Consider the following 16,143-nt stretch of genomic DNA (forward strand, 5'->3'; position numbering starts at 1 on the left):
AGAACATACCCCATCTACCCTGTGCTCCAGCTGGACCTCAGGGATCAGAGGGGCTGGTTGTGGCTGGGTTCCATTTCTGATTAGAACCAATTCAGTGCTGTAAGTCTGGTCATGGTCAATATGGTGTTTCATGAACAATGTGATTTATTGATTGCTGTGGGTCAGAAATTGCCATGGCACTGGTATCAGAAAGGTAAGTCAGTGATATCACCAGAGAATGGAGCTTATTCCATAGGCCTCTTTATAGGGGAGGAGATGGGCAGAGATGGGCATAGCCCTTCAACAGCCCCAGAACAGAAAGGTGGAGTCTCCTCTGACCTCCTTTCCCTCTTAAGTCACATGCCTACTGTTTTCTTTGAGAGTGGGAAAAAGGTAAAGTTCTAACTGATGTAATTTTATGACCAGGTGAAATCTGAGGGACTTTATTCACACTTGCCATGCATATGCAGCTTTTATTTTGTTGGCATAAGAGGGAGTGTTAAAAGCAATATATATTTTTGAGTTAATGAAGCAAAGTTCAACTTTTGGTCACTGTTTGGACCCTTCCTTGTCTTAGGTCTCTTTGATTACATTGCTTTAAACAGAGCATGGCACAACACCTCCACACCACTCCATCCTTTGTTTCCTGCCTCTCTCAGAGTAGCACACCAGGCTGCCTCAGTGTCCCTGCTCCTGGGGCTGCAGACTTCTTGTTTCTGCTGAATTATTGCCCCCACAGATACTTCTCCTTGCAGCACTTTGTGTTTCAGTATTTCTTTCAGTATTCTCTCAGCAACATTCCAGTTGTGAATTTCAGCAAAAAGGACCAGAGTCCTTAGATTTGGCAGAAAACCCCTGCCTTACTTGCTGAAGAATTGTTTTTCGAGCTTTACCCTGTTCATTTCTGAGCTCACAAGATTCACTTTCCTGTTGCCTTTAGAAACCACTGGGATCTCTTTGTATTATGTATCAATGCCCTCACTGGAACTCAGTGTACCAGGTTGTCTTCAGAAGAATGTCATCAGAAGTACATACAGTCATGCCAAACACAGCACTTATTCCTTTTTCTGTATGTTGAGTAAGCACAGCACGGCCTGGGGACTGTAACTTACGTGGGTTGTAAGGCCATGAAAACCATTTTAACGGCATCAGGTTTGCATTTGCTCCTTCCTCTGCAGACAGTTGCACAGTGTTTAAGCCATCGCTCTATTTCTTTATTTTAGGCACCAAGATATGATCATCTGCACATGAAGATCTTGGGACCCAAATAGCTGTGGTGTTGGAGTCCAAACATTGGAGAACAGGTACTTACCAAAATTCCCCCCAGCCCCAGCTTCTGCATAAAGACTCTCCAGGTACTTGATTCAAATGTGGTCTATAAAAACCTTCATCCTTTATCTTTTCACCCCTCCATCAGTCTGACTTCTGCTGTGTTGCCCTCCTTTGTGCAACATGATTTTGCTGTAGTTCTGGGCCCTCCACAGGAACCATCTAGAATTCCTGTGAAATTTTGCTCTTTTTGGTCATTTTTTCAAAGGTGAAAATCCCCTTTTGTTATCTTTGCATGTTTTGTGCCTCCTTCTGTCTAATTCTGCTATTCTATTATTTCTTTAGGATGTTTTGGTAAAACGGATATGAAATATGTGAAATCTAGTAATTCTGAATTAGATGTTTTTGGTTTTGTTGTTGTTCTTTCTTTTTTTTTTTTTTTCTCTCCTTTTTTTTTCCCCTCGAAGGAAAGCTCTGAATAACTGAAGTAAAAAGCTTATTCTAGAAGAGGAGGAACTACAGAATTTTGGAAGCTTTCAAAATTAATGACTGATCATATGCCCTAGAACAGTTAATTTTCCAGACAGTGTAAGTTTTTTGTGACAAGCATGAGAGAATTGTGAGAAAAAGCACTGCTACGCTTGTAAAACATTCTTGGATGCAGATACGTGTCTTTTTGCTACAGTGTTATACAAGTTAATTTAAAAGTGAAGTTGAAACTGGTCATGCTGTACCTGATGACACTTTTGCTTCACATTTTGTTGAGGTTTGACAAAATTCCTGTTAATCTATAATAAGCACAGTTCTATTGTCATGTCTGAGTAAAGTTGCATACAAATAGATTGATTAAAGGCATAATGAAAAAAACAATCACACTACAAATTCATCCAGAATTCACAGGCTGGGAATTTTTGTGCTTCATCCAAATCTCTAATTTAAGTTTTTTAATGACCTATACCAATACTTGCAGCAGCACATGGTAGGTCAAGATGTGCTGAGCAGCAGCTGTGAGAATAAAAAGATCTTTGCTCTTAGTAGGGACATAGGGAGTGGGAGAGGAAAGTGCTGCGGAAAAAGACAGCAATTTGCTAAAACTTGATTGCTGAGGTTTCCCGTCCCCCCCCCCCAGTTATTCTTCTGAGTGGGACAATCAATGCGGATGCAGGTGCCTCAGGTATGTTAAACTAAAAACAAGCTAGAGCAAATAATTCTTGAAATAATTCTTGCAAATCTTTTGTAACAAAGAAAATAAGATCAAGTTCTTAATGAAATATCATTCAAATGTTTTTCTTCCCAAAATGTTCTGAAAATACCTGTCAGCTTTGATTGGGAAATTTAGAATTATTAAGCATCTTTAGATGCTTATTATCTAAGCATTCTTTCCTCACTTAATAATTGCCATCTAATAATTTCTACCTAAATTCTCCTACCAGGCAATTCTAAGCAGTGCCACCCTTTCCCCTCACAGTAGTTACCTCTGTGTTTGTTGTCTGAAAATGCCATTTTTGCCACAGAGTAATTCTCTGTGTTTTAACATGCATGTGCACCAGCAGAACCTGCCATACTTGCACTTTTCTTTTATTATCCATTCTGCAAGACTCTCAGCTGCTGCCTGTTCCAATGAGCAGCAGCAACAGTGGGACAGGACTACTCTGAAATGGAAATGGTCCTAATTACTCCAAAATGGCTCAGCCAGGTAAGTCAGAGCTGGCAAAGTGCCCTGTCAAAGGAATTAACTTTCTCTAATGGCTGAACAGGCAGAGAGTAGGTCTGCTCACTGTTCACTTCTCTGAACCTCCCGGTCAGAAACTCTGCATTATTCCAATTTTTAAAACTTACTTTTAGCACAGAACTTCCCTTTTGTGATTGTGAGCTCTTATGAGTTAGCCAGCCAGCACATTGGTACAGAGTTGACCAAGCTGGTTGGTAGCAGAAGTTATAGCACATTGATTTTTAATACCTTTGTGCTCCTTACTCAACTCTTGTTTTGGTGAGTTGCTTTTTCTTCCTCTTAAAATGCTGGTGCTTAATAGTCTCTGGACTATTAATATCTCTGGAGTTTGTCCTAAGGGCATGCTGGACTATTTCAGATCATCTCTTCAGTGACCCTCTGCTTCCTTCTAGCTACCCAGTGCACTATGAAGTCTATTAATTTTCAAAGTAAGAAAAGGGATATAGGAAAAGAACACTAATTAGGTGTAAGCCACAGGGCATAAGAGATTACATTCCTCAAGACAGAGGCACTGCTCCTTTTAGAGCTAAAATTGTTATATTTCCATAGAAGCATAATGTACTTTAACACACCTGAAGCTCGGAACTCTCATAAGAGAAAAGGCAACACAAAAGCCAAGAAATCAAAACAAATGTGATGGTGCACAGGTACCATTTAGTAAGAAACAAGGAAAGGAAGAAATGGAAGATAACAAAGAGTTGATATCTCTAAGACTGCTTAAATTCTGTCTGGCTGAATTTGAACCTTTTGGAAGGCAACCTTTAGTGTACCTCATCAGTGATATTCTGCCACATTTTCTGAAGGAATGAACCTTCTGTAAAGAAAAATCAGACGTGGATGACAAAAGGGCCATGAAATTCTGTACGTGGAGTGGATGTTGCATTCAGTGTGCTCAGATGTGAGGTGTTGGGGGGGATTACCCCAGCAATGAATGTCCTCTCAGATGAATCACATGAATGTCCTCTCAACCATGAATCTCTCACAGATTCATAACAGGTTTAGCAGCAAGGACACTTCCTAAGTAAAGATCTAGGAGATACTTACTAAAAGAAGAGATTTTAATTTGTTAGGTGAGAGAGTTAATTAACCAAACACAGAAAGTGATACTTGGGTTCAAAAAGCTGGTTTCTCTGAAGGAAGTGAAACTATTTCAGCACAGAGGAAAAGACAGATAATTTCATGAACATGACAGAATGGCCAAGGTAAAGAAGGATTTAGTCTGTCTCAGCCTTAAGTCTTCAGAAGGCCAGGTTGTACAAACCTGAATGTGCCATAAGAAACAGACTTTTACTGATTAAAATGAGTAAGCGGAGATTCTCTAGCAAAGTGTTAGGAAAAGTGATGAGTCAGTCTGCCAGTGGGGAAGCAATACTACTTCTGATTGAATTTAGCCATAAGTAGTTTAAAAGTCCTTTTTTGTTCATTCTTCATTTAAGTCTCTGTAGCTGCTTCTATACTGAAAGCAATGAATGATTTTACTTGCATTTTACTTTGATGTGGCCTGAGCTAAGAATGATTTCACAGTAAACTGGATAGCACAAGCTTCTTCACACAGCAGCACAGGGAACTTAATCAACCAGGATGGTGGGACTCTGCCTGCCTCTCCCCACATTGCACAGAGCATCTCAGGGTACCAAGATATGTCCCAAGAGGAGTGATTTGGCAACTACAGCAGTGGCCTGAATGCTGTGAGAGATCTTCTTCTAATGACTGAGGGTAGCCAGGAAAGCTTATTGGTACTTAGAAAATCACGTGGTAGCACTAACTTCTGCAAAGATTTTTCCAGAGTGACATCAAAATCTTATATAACAAGAACCAGAGAAGGGGGATCTTGTGTTGCCTCTTGTGGCTTTGGCTCTTTTTTCTTACAGGAGCTCAGAGGCTGCATAGTGCAGTCCTGCCTTGAGGAGACAGAGAGTTGGTGTTGTACAAAGGAGAGGCTGGTAGAATTAACACAGTTCTCTGGTAAGGTCAGGGAGCTGATGTGCTTCCAGGGCCTGGGTTTCCTTTGGAGCTTCATTTTTTTTTTCTGTGTTGAAATATTTAGAGAGATTGGATAAATGATGCTTAGGCTTATAACTTTTCTAGCAATAAACAGAGTTTATAGTCTGTGATCTACAGTCAATTGATGGCTGCTGTTACAGCTGGACATAAAAATTACATCCACAGTAGTTCAATAGGTGTCTGCCTTGCAAACATTCTGGGCAGAGGGGAAAGCCTCAAGCATTGACATATGTGTTCTCACACAGTTGGGAGGGCAAATTTAAGGGCAGATGCCATGCTAGTGGAGAGAAATCTGATGGAAAATCCAAGTATAAACGGAACTTTGAAACCTAATTATCATTCTGCAAATATTCATACTGGTTACAGTAGCATAAAAGTCTTTAAATTTAATCAGCAGACCTTAATTCAAAGCCTATTTCTACTATAACTTGGAAGGCATCAACAGCAGAGCAAGGTCAGTCCTTTTCTTGATTACAGAACTCCAGTCAAAATGACATCAAGATGTTTTTGAGAGATGAGTACAAATTACTTTGGAGCACAAATGAATGAAGTATTATGAAGTGGTAACAATGTGGTAAAGTAGTGATGAAGTGTTTAAAGAAATTGCACTTTTTACCATGTTCGATGGATGCTTACACGGCAGTCTGGGAGGACAGCAGTACCAGAAAGAGCTGAATGATCAAGGAGGCTTGTGGTGTATGAGACAGTGAGCCTGACTTACTGACACATGTTCCATGCTCACTTCTCCCCCTACCTACGGAAACTGAGAACATCTCACCTCTGGATTGCTACTAAGTCATTAATTTGACTGTGCTAATTTGCATTAGCCTCAAAATAGTCAGCTTTCAATTTCTCTGCACAAGGAGACTTGAAATGGAATCCTTACTGTTCTTTCTTTATCATAGACACACTGTGTGTGTCAGGTCAGTAATCTGCAGCACAGATCTTCTAAACAGGTTAAAACATTCTCATTTTTTGTTCAAGTTGTATAAGATTTTGGGTTTGCTTTCTGCAGAAAGAAAATTATTCTTGTCATGTTGACATCATGACTATAATGAAAATACTGTTACTATAATGAAAATATTGTTACAGTTGGATTATGGGTGCTCCCCCTGCAGGTATTTTTTTGGTAGCTGGTTTGATTTTCTTAAGACTTCCACTAAAAGAGTTCTGAATTCTCTTATTCCTGGTGTCTGTTTGGAGTCCAAAGTTTACCTTAACCAGTGAATGTTGCTTTCTTAAGTCAAAATGAAGGCTTAGACTTAGATCCCCTGTCTCAGTGATACACTTCGTCCATCCAGCCTCATATTCCTCCTGGATCACTGAGTCTTTAAAACACAGACATGAATATAAGCATCATAGACTAATGTAACAGAACAAAATTCTACTACAGTAATAGAATTTCTTTAAATCACTGTTTTATTCAGTGAAAGGAATCTGTGACATGGTACCATCTAATGATACCTAAAGGGGAACACTTCAAAAGAGTCTTCAGTGCATTAATACTGTTTCAGTGCTTCCAGTATGCAGTGGAAAAAAAAAAAAAAATAGGAAAAATATTTCATCCTTTTAGGAAAAAACCCAAACAAGCTTCCCCCAAAAACTCAACAAAATATTTTCCCATCCTGATACCTTTACTGTTAACAAAAGGTGTACACTTCTGGGTGAAAGAAAATTGTTTCACCCTCAGTTATGATCATTGTTTCTCCTAGATCTGATTTATTTGCATTACAGATAAAAAATGTTTTAAATTCAAATGCTTGTGATTCATGATTTAAAAGACAGACTTTGATTTTCAGGGTTTTATATTTTCAGGTTTTTGAATACCTGAGAAATACAACTTTGTAGTGCTTTAACACTGTGGAAAACAATGAATTTTAGCACAAAGACTGACTTATTTTACATTCAAACAGCCAACATACTAATGAGAGAAGAATCTAGCCTGCAGTTGTCCTGATTTTGTACATAGAATAAGTGTTAGAGGTGTTGCTTATAAACCTACTTATTGTTTTTAATGGTAATGTTTTCATTTTGAAAGGGACCTATACATTTCAAATATATTCAAATGCTATGCTGCAGGTTTATCAGGTTTATACTGCTATTAAACAATCCTGTGCATAGAGTACAATCATAATATTAGACTTCATCAAAACAGTTCTCTTTCACTAAAGAAAGGACTGGCAGTATTTAAGCATCTGGTCCTCAGCCTTAAAGCAGCGACTGTTTTGTTTTTGTTTTAGTTTTTTTTTTTCTTTTTTTTTTTTTTGTTTGTTTGATGCAAGAAAGCAAAGGAGTATCTTAATCTACTCCAGCGGTAACAAAGGAAGACAAAGATGTGATTCAATCACGTGGCTCAGGGCAATTGCTGGGCAAAGAGAAAGGCTCTGGGGTGGAGGACAGATTCCCTGTGACTTTCATGGACTCTAACTGGACCTGTACGAAAAAAGTCTCACTATCCTTCCTCCTGGTCATTCCTAGTATTTTAATTTTGAAATGCTTACAGAAACTTGCAATTAGCCACTGATTTCCTTCAGCTGCAAAAGCTGAAAGATTGTGTTTCATTTCCTGTTCTGAGTCTTTAGCTGGCAGATTTCTTTGATGTTTACCATTAAGTCTTTTAGCCACACCTTAGGTGAACTTACCTCACAGGCTTTCTAATGTATTTCTCAGTCTGGCTTCTATGCCTACAACAAGGGTATTAAATTAGCAAAATCAGAAAAGCACAACTAATTTCCCGATGTAATTATTTATACTATGTCTGGTCCTTGTGAAAGTATCTGCAATGCAGTTGCATCAGAAAAGGTGGAGGGAGGCGACATGATGTCCAGGAAGAGGTGGCACAGAGAGCAGGATGTGTCTGGCTTCTGGAGAAGAAACACCTTTTTTTGGTAGTTTTATTTATTTCCCAAAAACGATTGCCTGATGTGAAGGTGAGGCCATCCCTCCTGCAGTGGCTTTTGTAGGGAATTGTATGCAGTTCCAGCAATCTTGAGGTCACTGATCTGCTCTGTAACTACCACAGAAGCACACGCAGAAGAAATAATCAAAAAAGGGAGTGGAGAAGCATGATTCTAGACACAGTTAATTTATTACTCTTCCATCATCTGCTCTTTATTTAATTGCTACCTGAGGAGGCTGGACATGGAGTTTATAGGGTCAGCAGATTACCTGGTCAGCATAGATGGGTTTAAGAAAGGCAAAAGGGGTAACTTACACCCAGAATTCACTAGCACATATTAATTCCCACTTTCACTTATAAGGCCCTTTATTACTCGTTTTCAATTAAATGCCAACACAAAAACCTAAAAACTCCTAGTGGGAATTTTAAACAGGAGTGAGGTAGAGGAGTTAGTGTTGTCCTGATCATCTTCCTGGCAGAGAGGCATAAAACAGTGGAGGGAGAGTACATAGACAGGACACCTGACTGGTGGTGGACTACACAGTAGGTAGGAGTTCTGTTCCCTGCTTGACTTGGGAAAACATTTCTACCAATTCCATCTTCGTTCCATACACCTTTCATGACCCCATGCTGAGCTAGGTCAGAGAAATCCTCAGGCATAAAAATGAACTTTTTTTTTTTCTTGTTTTATAAGAGGTTTCAATGAGATTTTATTTGGGAAGGGCTTCTTCTCAGTCTCAGGCTTATCCTAGGTGGAGATTGCAGGCAACAACCCCCTGCCTCCTCCCTGAAACAAACCAGCATGATGCCAGTCCCCACCTCCACACTCTGTTGACTTGAATGATTTTGGGAGGGGAAGGACTGGAAACTAGATCTTTCCTGTGATGCTGGGACATTGTGTTTGATAAAAGAATAAAACTCAAATCTGGTCAGTCTAAATGAGCTTTGACTTTCTTTATTATTTGGGATATTAGAAGAAAAGGTGGAGCGATTTTGTTTTTGCAGACTTACTGGCATTTTTTTTCTAGAAATAGTTGCTATTGCTTTTTAAATGAAAAACTTTTAAGATCACATATTTATTCTCATTAACACCTTGTTACTTCTCAGTTCCATGGGAAAATGTTGAATTTCCCTTAACCTCAGTTTGTGAGTATAGCATAAATTTTGCATACAGTGTTTAGACTCTTTTTCCTTCAGTCCTTGCCAACATCTGTATTTCCTGTTAACGTTTGTATTTCAGGGGATTTCAACAGATTCTAACTTTCAAAACCTTTTCTACATTGACTGTGCTTTGTCTGTTCATTTTACACTTATCACCTTTCTCATCAACGCAGGGCATTTTCAGAGGTGTCTTGGTCTGTGTATTAACACATCCCTTCAAAAGACTATCTAGCGACAAATCAATTCTTGTGTTAAGCATTTCTCTGTTGGCTTTCATAGGGAATGCATAAATATATAGCATTGATTTGTAGCATAGAATTTATTCTCTTGAATCCCATTACAAAGATATCAGTAAGTTTCTATTGACAATCTTACATTACAGTGTATCAAAAAGCCCTTGAGGAAAACACGTTGAAAATGTTAAATAAGTATTTTACTCACAGCCTGTCTCCAACAGGGATGTCTTAATTACCTTATTTTCTGCAGAATAGCAGGTCTTGGCACTGGTGCTATGAGAACCGTGGTTCAAATTCACCCTGGTGAATTTGTGTCAGGATCACAGGGATTGAGGAAACTGGTCCCTGACACAATCTTTAATGCCAAGGAGCCAGTTTGTCATATTTCTATGGGCTTTTGCTGGTTCTGCAGGACAGCTCATGAATAACAAAGCTTATGTGGAAGTTTCTGAGTTTAGAACTATTTCTAGTCTTTTCAGTTTCCTTAAATGCCTTTGCTGCCTTAGGGCACTAAGAAACCACTTACATTTCAGTGTCTGGCAGAAATGATCATGACACATGGGAAGAGAAAGGATATGGACTGGGGCAAAAATAACATTTCAATAGTGGTGGGTGTGCCTACAGCTGTGTGCAGTACAATACCGTGTGGAATGACAAAATGCTGCTCACCGGTGAAAACCTGCAGTGGGTTGACCATGGCTGGATCAGAGGTGCCCACCTCTATCAAGATAGAGCCACTCTATCAAGTTCCTTCTTCAGCTGGTCTGGGGAAAGAAAATATCAGAAGAGGCTTGTGGGTCAAGATTAGGGCAAGTAGAAATCATTCACCAATTATCTCATGGGCAAAACAGACTCAGCTTGGGGAATTTGCTTATTTACTACCAATCGAATCAGAGTAGGATAATGAGAATTACAAGAAATCTTAAAAAGTCCTCCCACCACTTCCTGCCTTCTTCCCAGGCTTAATTTTATACCCAATTTCTCTACCTTCATCAGCAGTCCCTCAGCAGTCACAGGGGGATGGGGAAAGGGGGTTCATTATAATGCTTCTGCAATTGAGGCTGTGCAGTTTTTTCTTCTTTCTTAGGTGCTTCTTTCCCCTTACAGACTGGTCATCACACCAACACACCCACCCAGCATAAATCAACTGTGCCTCCGGGTGTACTGGACTTGTACTTCTACTTTTATGTAAGTCCGATGCCAATGTTTGATTTGTTTTTAAACAGAACATGGAAATTTACTCTTGTAATAGGTAGCAGCCCTTCATGAAAGACATAGCTTTGATATCTATTATTTATTACAATAATAAATTAATCTGAGATCTGTCAGGGATGTGACAACACTTCCACTAGTCCAATGACTGTAGAAGCAGAAGGTCCTCGTCTTTTTCTGGGAAACGTGTCCCATTGCTGAAAGTCAGCAACAGAAGAATAGTACACTAAATTCAAAATCCTAATTCAACACTGAGTTCTTGATTCTAGTTGAGCAGACCTGAATATGAATTCAAGAATGCCATTGCCATGGCTTGTTTACTGCCTTTCTTAAGAGGAATAAAATTATATCCTGTGTTTCATAGGGTTTACAGAAATAATGTGCAAATATGTCTCTGAGATACAGAATCAGGACTGAAGTTAAATTGGTATTTTCTCAGGGCTTGCACACAGAGGGTTTGGGTCTATTCTAGGTAATCTGATTACCTCAGAAAGTTAGAACAGGAGCTTTCAGGGCAGAGCTATGGACACTTGATTTAAGACTTCCAGGCACAAAATACTTATGGCCATTTCTCAAGAGAAAACTGTTGCCCAAACAAAACTTTGGACACGATCTGATTTGGCAGTTTGATACTTGATTTAATGCTGGTGAAATGACTTCCCTGATCCCAATAGAATCTTCACTGTGCCTCAAGCATATCCTTAAATTGTAACTCATATTTACATGTTATTAGGGCTAATTAATGTACTAGAAATCATAAAATTATCAGCTTGGTAACGAAAGTAAGAAAGAAAGAACTTCCCTTGATGAGTACTTCTGCTTAGGAAGCAAAGTTAGTGTAGAATTAGCTAATTCTGGCAATTATTTACTCAAGCACAAATTCAATATCTAGATATATGCTATGTAACTCCCATTTTAGGACTAGCAGCTTTTGTAAACCACTATGCACAAAATGCTACCTATCCCTGAAGCTCTTGTCTCAAAGGCACACCTCCACAGCAAAATGAGTAAAATACCATTGTTTCATGTTGCAGGCCTGTGGTTTACCCTGAAACTTTTAAATTATTGCTGTTTTGAAGAGCGGACTTGCCATCAGTTCCAGTCATCTGCAAAAGCTTTTCGGTATGCTTCAGTACACTGCCAAATCAAAACCCAATAATCTCGATCTCCCACCACGCGAGACATATATCCCTCCCCCGGTAAAATGTTATCTCACTCTTCCCCCATCCTCACGCCGGTTATTTGGAGTTAAAATGGAGTGAAAAAGAACTGAAGGTGAGGTTTCCTCCGGTGCTGGGTGGTTGCCACTGGAAGCTCCCATTCCCAGTCCCGGGGCACCACTTTTGTTTCCCCACCCTGCTTTGGCACAGACAATTGAGGTGAACTGTGTCCCCCGGGTCCCTCTGGGTGGGTGACAGGACTCAGCGAGCCGGGAGGATAGCATCTCCGGGGGCCTGGCCATTCCTTCCTCCTCTCCCTGGGATAGCAATGACCACAGCCTCTCCCTCTCGACAGCGTGCGACACCAGCGAGAGCGAGCAGCTCGCGTTCCTGAGCTGTCCCCAGCCTGCCACCGCCGCCAACATGGCCATGAGGGCAGACTGGACCTGCCCCATCTGCCGCGAAGCCTCGGCCAACATCGCCTACGTGCGCTCCTGCCTGCACCAGTTCTGCCGGGGCTGCATCGTGCGCTGGGCCAGGAAGAACCCGTCGTGCCCGCTGTGCAGGCAGACGGTGCACACCATCATCTACCCGGCGCCGCACAACCAGGGCTTCGTGGAGATGGTTGTGTCGGAGCCCTCGGTGTCCAGGAGCGCCGGCCCGGAGGAGGAGTCGGAGGCCGCGGGGCCGCAGCCCCAGGCTCTCGTGGCGGGGTTCACTCCCGAGACCTGGGCATTTTTCTTTAGCAACTACGCCGAGATCCTGTGGCCGCTGGAGATGTGGCTGAACGAGGTGCTGTGCGGGGCCTGCTCGTGGGACGTGGCCTTCGCGCAGGGCAGGATCGTGGCCAGCCTGTGCCGCTACGGGCTGCACGAGGAGGCCCTGGCGCGGGAGCTGCAGCCCTTCCTGCAGGAGCAGACGGCCGCCTTCGTCAGGCAGCTCGTCCAGGTGGCCGCCGACCGGTGCGGTGAGCTGGCGCGGCTCCGCATAGACACGGGCTCCCAGCAGGCGGTCCCTCAGCAGGCGGTCCCTCAGCAGGCGGTCCCTCAGCAGGCGGTCCCTCAGCAGGCCGACCCCGGCGCTGTCGCCTTGCCGGGTCCCAGCGGGGCGCAGGAGGAGCGCCGTGAGGGGCCGGGGCAGGCCGGGGCCGGGACCTCGGGCGCCGGGCAGAGCGGCGGCTGTGGCCCCGGCCCCGGCCCCGGGGGCTCCTGGCAGTCCGGGCGGCGCAGAGGCGGCGGCGCGCAGGAGAGCGGGGGCCACAAGAAGGCTTACCGCCGGCAGAACTAGAGTGCTGTGGCAGCACCGGGAGAAACGGGGCCGGGACAGCAGCGGGGATCTTTCTTTAGTTCAAAGTAAAGTAATTTTGTAAAGAAGCCAAACCAAAGCAAAACAAAATCACCAAAAACCCCAAGAACAATTTAAAAGTCGCGTGAAAAGCCTTAGTCTCTCACTACAAGCCTTTTACGTGGCATTGCCCGCGCTGTCACCCACATGCCTTCTCCTCCTCCTCCTGGTGCTGTGCACACCTCCCGCCTAGTTGTGTGTCCTGCAACTCCCACGTTGTCTGCCGTAGTTTGAAGCCCCAATTCATTGCTTAGAGTGTATTTGTCACAGCTTCTTCAAGAGATTGTATTATTACCGCCTCAAGTCTTATGTCCAGTGTGTCTCGGTTTATTAGCAAATTGATGGAATTTCAGACAAACAGAATTCTCCATTGTACTGCTATTCCAGTTTAACTCAGCTATATTTGATGATATTTTTAATGATCGTGATCAAAACATTTAAATATGTATTAAAATGTAGGTTTGTTTCCTTTTAAATATTTTACATGAATCTTTGTGTAGACATCCGGTGAGTGTGAAGACTTAATTCTTTCTATCAAGAGATTGACATATTGCTAATATTCCAGCAAGAGGTCTTTAATGTTTTTCTTACCTAAAGTAGAAGTCTGTGTGACACATGCTTGAAATTTAGATTTTATTCAATAAAACAGCAATGATTCTGAAAAAAAAAAAAAAGTTGTGAGCCTTGATTTGCATGAAAGTGAAAAGATCAAAGTAAACCTGTTCCTGTCTGTCTTTTTTCCCTGAAGCACTGCACCTCTGTGCTGCTCCCAGCTTTCAGCAGCTGTAACTTGTATATGCAAGCCTCAGTCTGCTCAAATCAGAGACAAAATTCCCAATTCCTCAGCACTGGAGGACTGCACCCACAGTTAATGAAATCATTCTCTTGAACACAACTAAGAAGTCACAGAAGTTTTCACAGGTCCCCAGCATTAAATTAAAAAATACCCATACAGAATTTCAGTAGTAATTTTTGTTTCATTTCTGCTCTTTATCTTTTCCTACAAGTTCATATGCTTTCATACTATCTTTTTTGTTTTATTTTTTTTTATTATTTTTGTATGTTAAAGTTGCATCATCATTCACAGTTGTGTTGCTTGCACTACTGTGAGTTACTTAAACAATTTTCTTAATTGGGTCTTTCTTTAATAAATACATTTTGCATTAGCACACTTAAATGGTAGCAATAACAGAGCGATTGTAATAAATCTGCATTTCTGTATAAATTCCCATTTTCCCTTCTAGATACTTTGAACATCTGTTTGGGGTTTTATTACTTTGATTTCCATTCTCTGTCCTCCTGTTAAGGAATATAGCATTTAGCAGATTTACTTGTCTCTGTAAAGTGAAAGACTCTGTGATCTCATTGACTGAATACAGTGGAAGCCACTGGCTGCTCCTGCCTTGCTGCTTTTCAGTGGAATTTGCCAGGCTTTGAGAACTACTGTAGAGAATAATCCAGCTATTCCCCTTAATGATGATGATACTTGGAGTGCTTATGTGAGTGAGGTTCATTTTGTACTGTTAGTGTTCTCTGTAATTTTAAGGTTCTTTAAATGGTACATTCATTATATAAATAATTTGATGAAATTCCAAGACAGTACAGGAATCATCCTTAAAGGTATTAGATCTACATTCCCCACACCGTACTCCTTCTGCTGCCGTACTCTCCCTGCCTTAATCACATCAACTAGTTACACAACTCGCAAGCAATAACATTTCTGCTGCATCTTCTGAGTGCTAGGAGTTGTGTGGAAGTCTTGATAACAAAGGTGAGGCTGTTTCAAAGAGATTAATCAGAATAAAGTAAGTTTCAGGAACAGAACACTTCCAGAGAGGACATGCCTGGTACGAGGAGTGTGATGTTGGAAATGGATACAGCAAATGATAACATATTGAGGTTCATGAGATGAAATGAGTGGTGAAATTAATAAATTTCCTCTATTAGTCTAATTAGGAAGGACACATATAAGTAAAAAATAATCTTCCAAGCCACAATAATGCAAAAATGTAAATGCCTGTGCCAGGGATGTTTGTCACCTTATGCCAAATTAGACACATGAACAATAAGTAGGGCAGGGGCAGATTAACAGAACAGGCAGAGAAAGCAGGTCTGGCTTTTCTTTTCTGATGTGTTTAAAAAAAAAATCAAATTGGAGGGCACATACTGCATGTGATAGCAGGTGAAAATTACAATACAACCACACTCACACTGCAAAAGAGAAATATACCCACAAATAATTAAGTCACCTAATTACGTTTTAAAAACTTTATTTTGGTGACACTACTTTGAAGAATTTTGACCTTGCAAGAAAGAAGAAATAGCGTAGAGTTGAAGAGCAGAGTTGATTCTGATATTCTCACAAGGGGGCTTTTCAAAGACCATAGCAGCTCCCCAAGCACCTTTCTGATGATGGCAGTGGTGGGTGATACCTGCCTGTGAGTTATCTGTGGTGAACAGAAGTTTGAGTGGGAATTGTTTAGGAATGTTCTAATTAAGAACAGTAATGTGCTGTGAAGGAGAAAATTTTTTGAAGAAAATTGCCCATAAAAGAGAGAACTGGAACAAACATAAACCAATGGGAAATATGAGGAACAGGCCGTACACAGTTACATTCTGCCCTCAGGTCTGTGCTAGTATAAGAACTGCTTTGCACTTTTTCTTATTTGCAAAGAATGTGTGGAGGAAGTAAAAGGATTTGCTTGGCTGTAGGTTGGGAAATTTTCCTTTAGTGAAGGTAATTATTATTTTACCCATTACTGGTTAAATGAGTAAAAGGAAGTTGTGTGGCAAGGCTACAACCATAATCAGAGGGGCTTTTGTCCTTTCCTTAGACCTGGTCAGACAAGTTTCTTCAGCATTCACCACTTCCTTTGCCTCATTTTTGAGCTGCACAAAGGGTGTGAAGGCACGGTTACTGATAGTCAGCCCAGGAACAGGTTTTCTCTTTATGTGCTTCTCCCAGGGTGGTCTGAGGAAGGAGTTTCCATCAAGCCAAGTTTGTTAAAGTTTAGAGAGCATGGAGAAGTCTTTGAAATGGAAGAAGTTCTAACAGTCAGACAAATGAGTGTTGTTACTCTGCACTGCTGATGGCTGAGACTTTATAATAAGCCAGAAATGGTTGTGGTCCTCCTTTGGGAAGGAAAA

General features: G+C 41.3%; 1 protein-coding gene across 1 annotated transcript in view; it reads left to right on the forward strand.

Annotated features, from left to right (window-relative positions):
• The window catches only part of LOC143692247 (uncharacterized), a 48,275-nt gene extending 35,336 nt beyond the window's left edge, over positions 1 to 12,939 (forward strand). The window contains exons 2-5 of the mRNA XM_077172152.1: positions 1,203 to 1,283; positions 10,368 to 10,468; positions 11,527 to 11,614; positions 12,008 to 12,939. Coding sequence (XP_077028267.1) covers positions 12,076 to 12,939 — 864 coding nt within the window. The 5' untranslated portion in view covers positions 1,203 to 1,283; positions 10,368 to 10,468; positions 11,527 to 11,614; positions 12,008 to 12,075. The remainder of the gene's footprint in view (positions 1 to 1,202; positions 1,284 to 10,367; positions 10,469 to 11,526; positions 11,615 to 12,007) is intronic.
• Positions 12,940 to 16,143: the final 3,204 nt, after the last annotated feature.

Source organism: Agelaius phoeniceus, chromosome Z, assembly GCF_051311805.1.
Source record: "Agelaius phoeniceus isolate bAgePho1 chromosome Z, bAgePho1.hap1, whole genome shotgun sequence".
Taxonomy (NCBI): Eukaryota; Metazoa; Chordata; class Aves; order Passeriformes; family Icteridae; genus Agelaius; species Agelaius phoeniceus.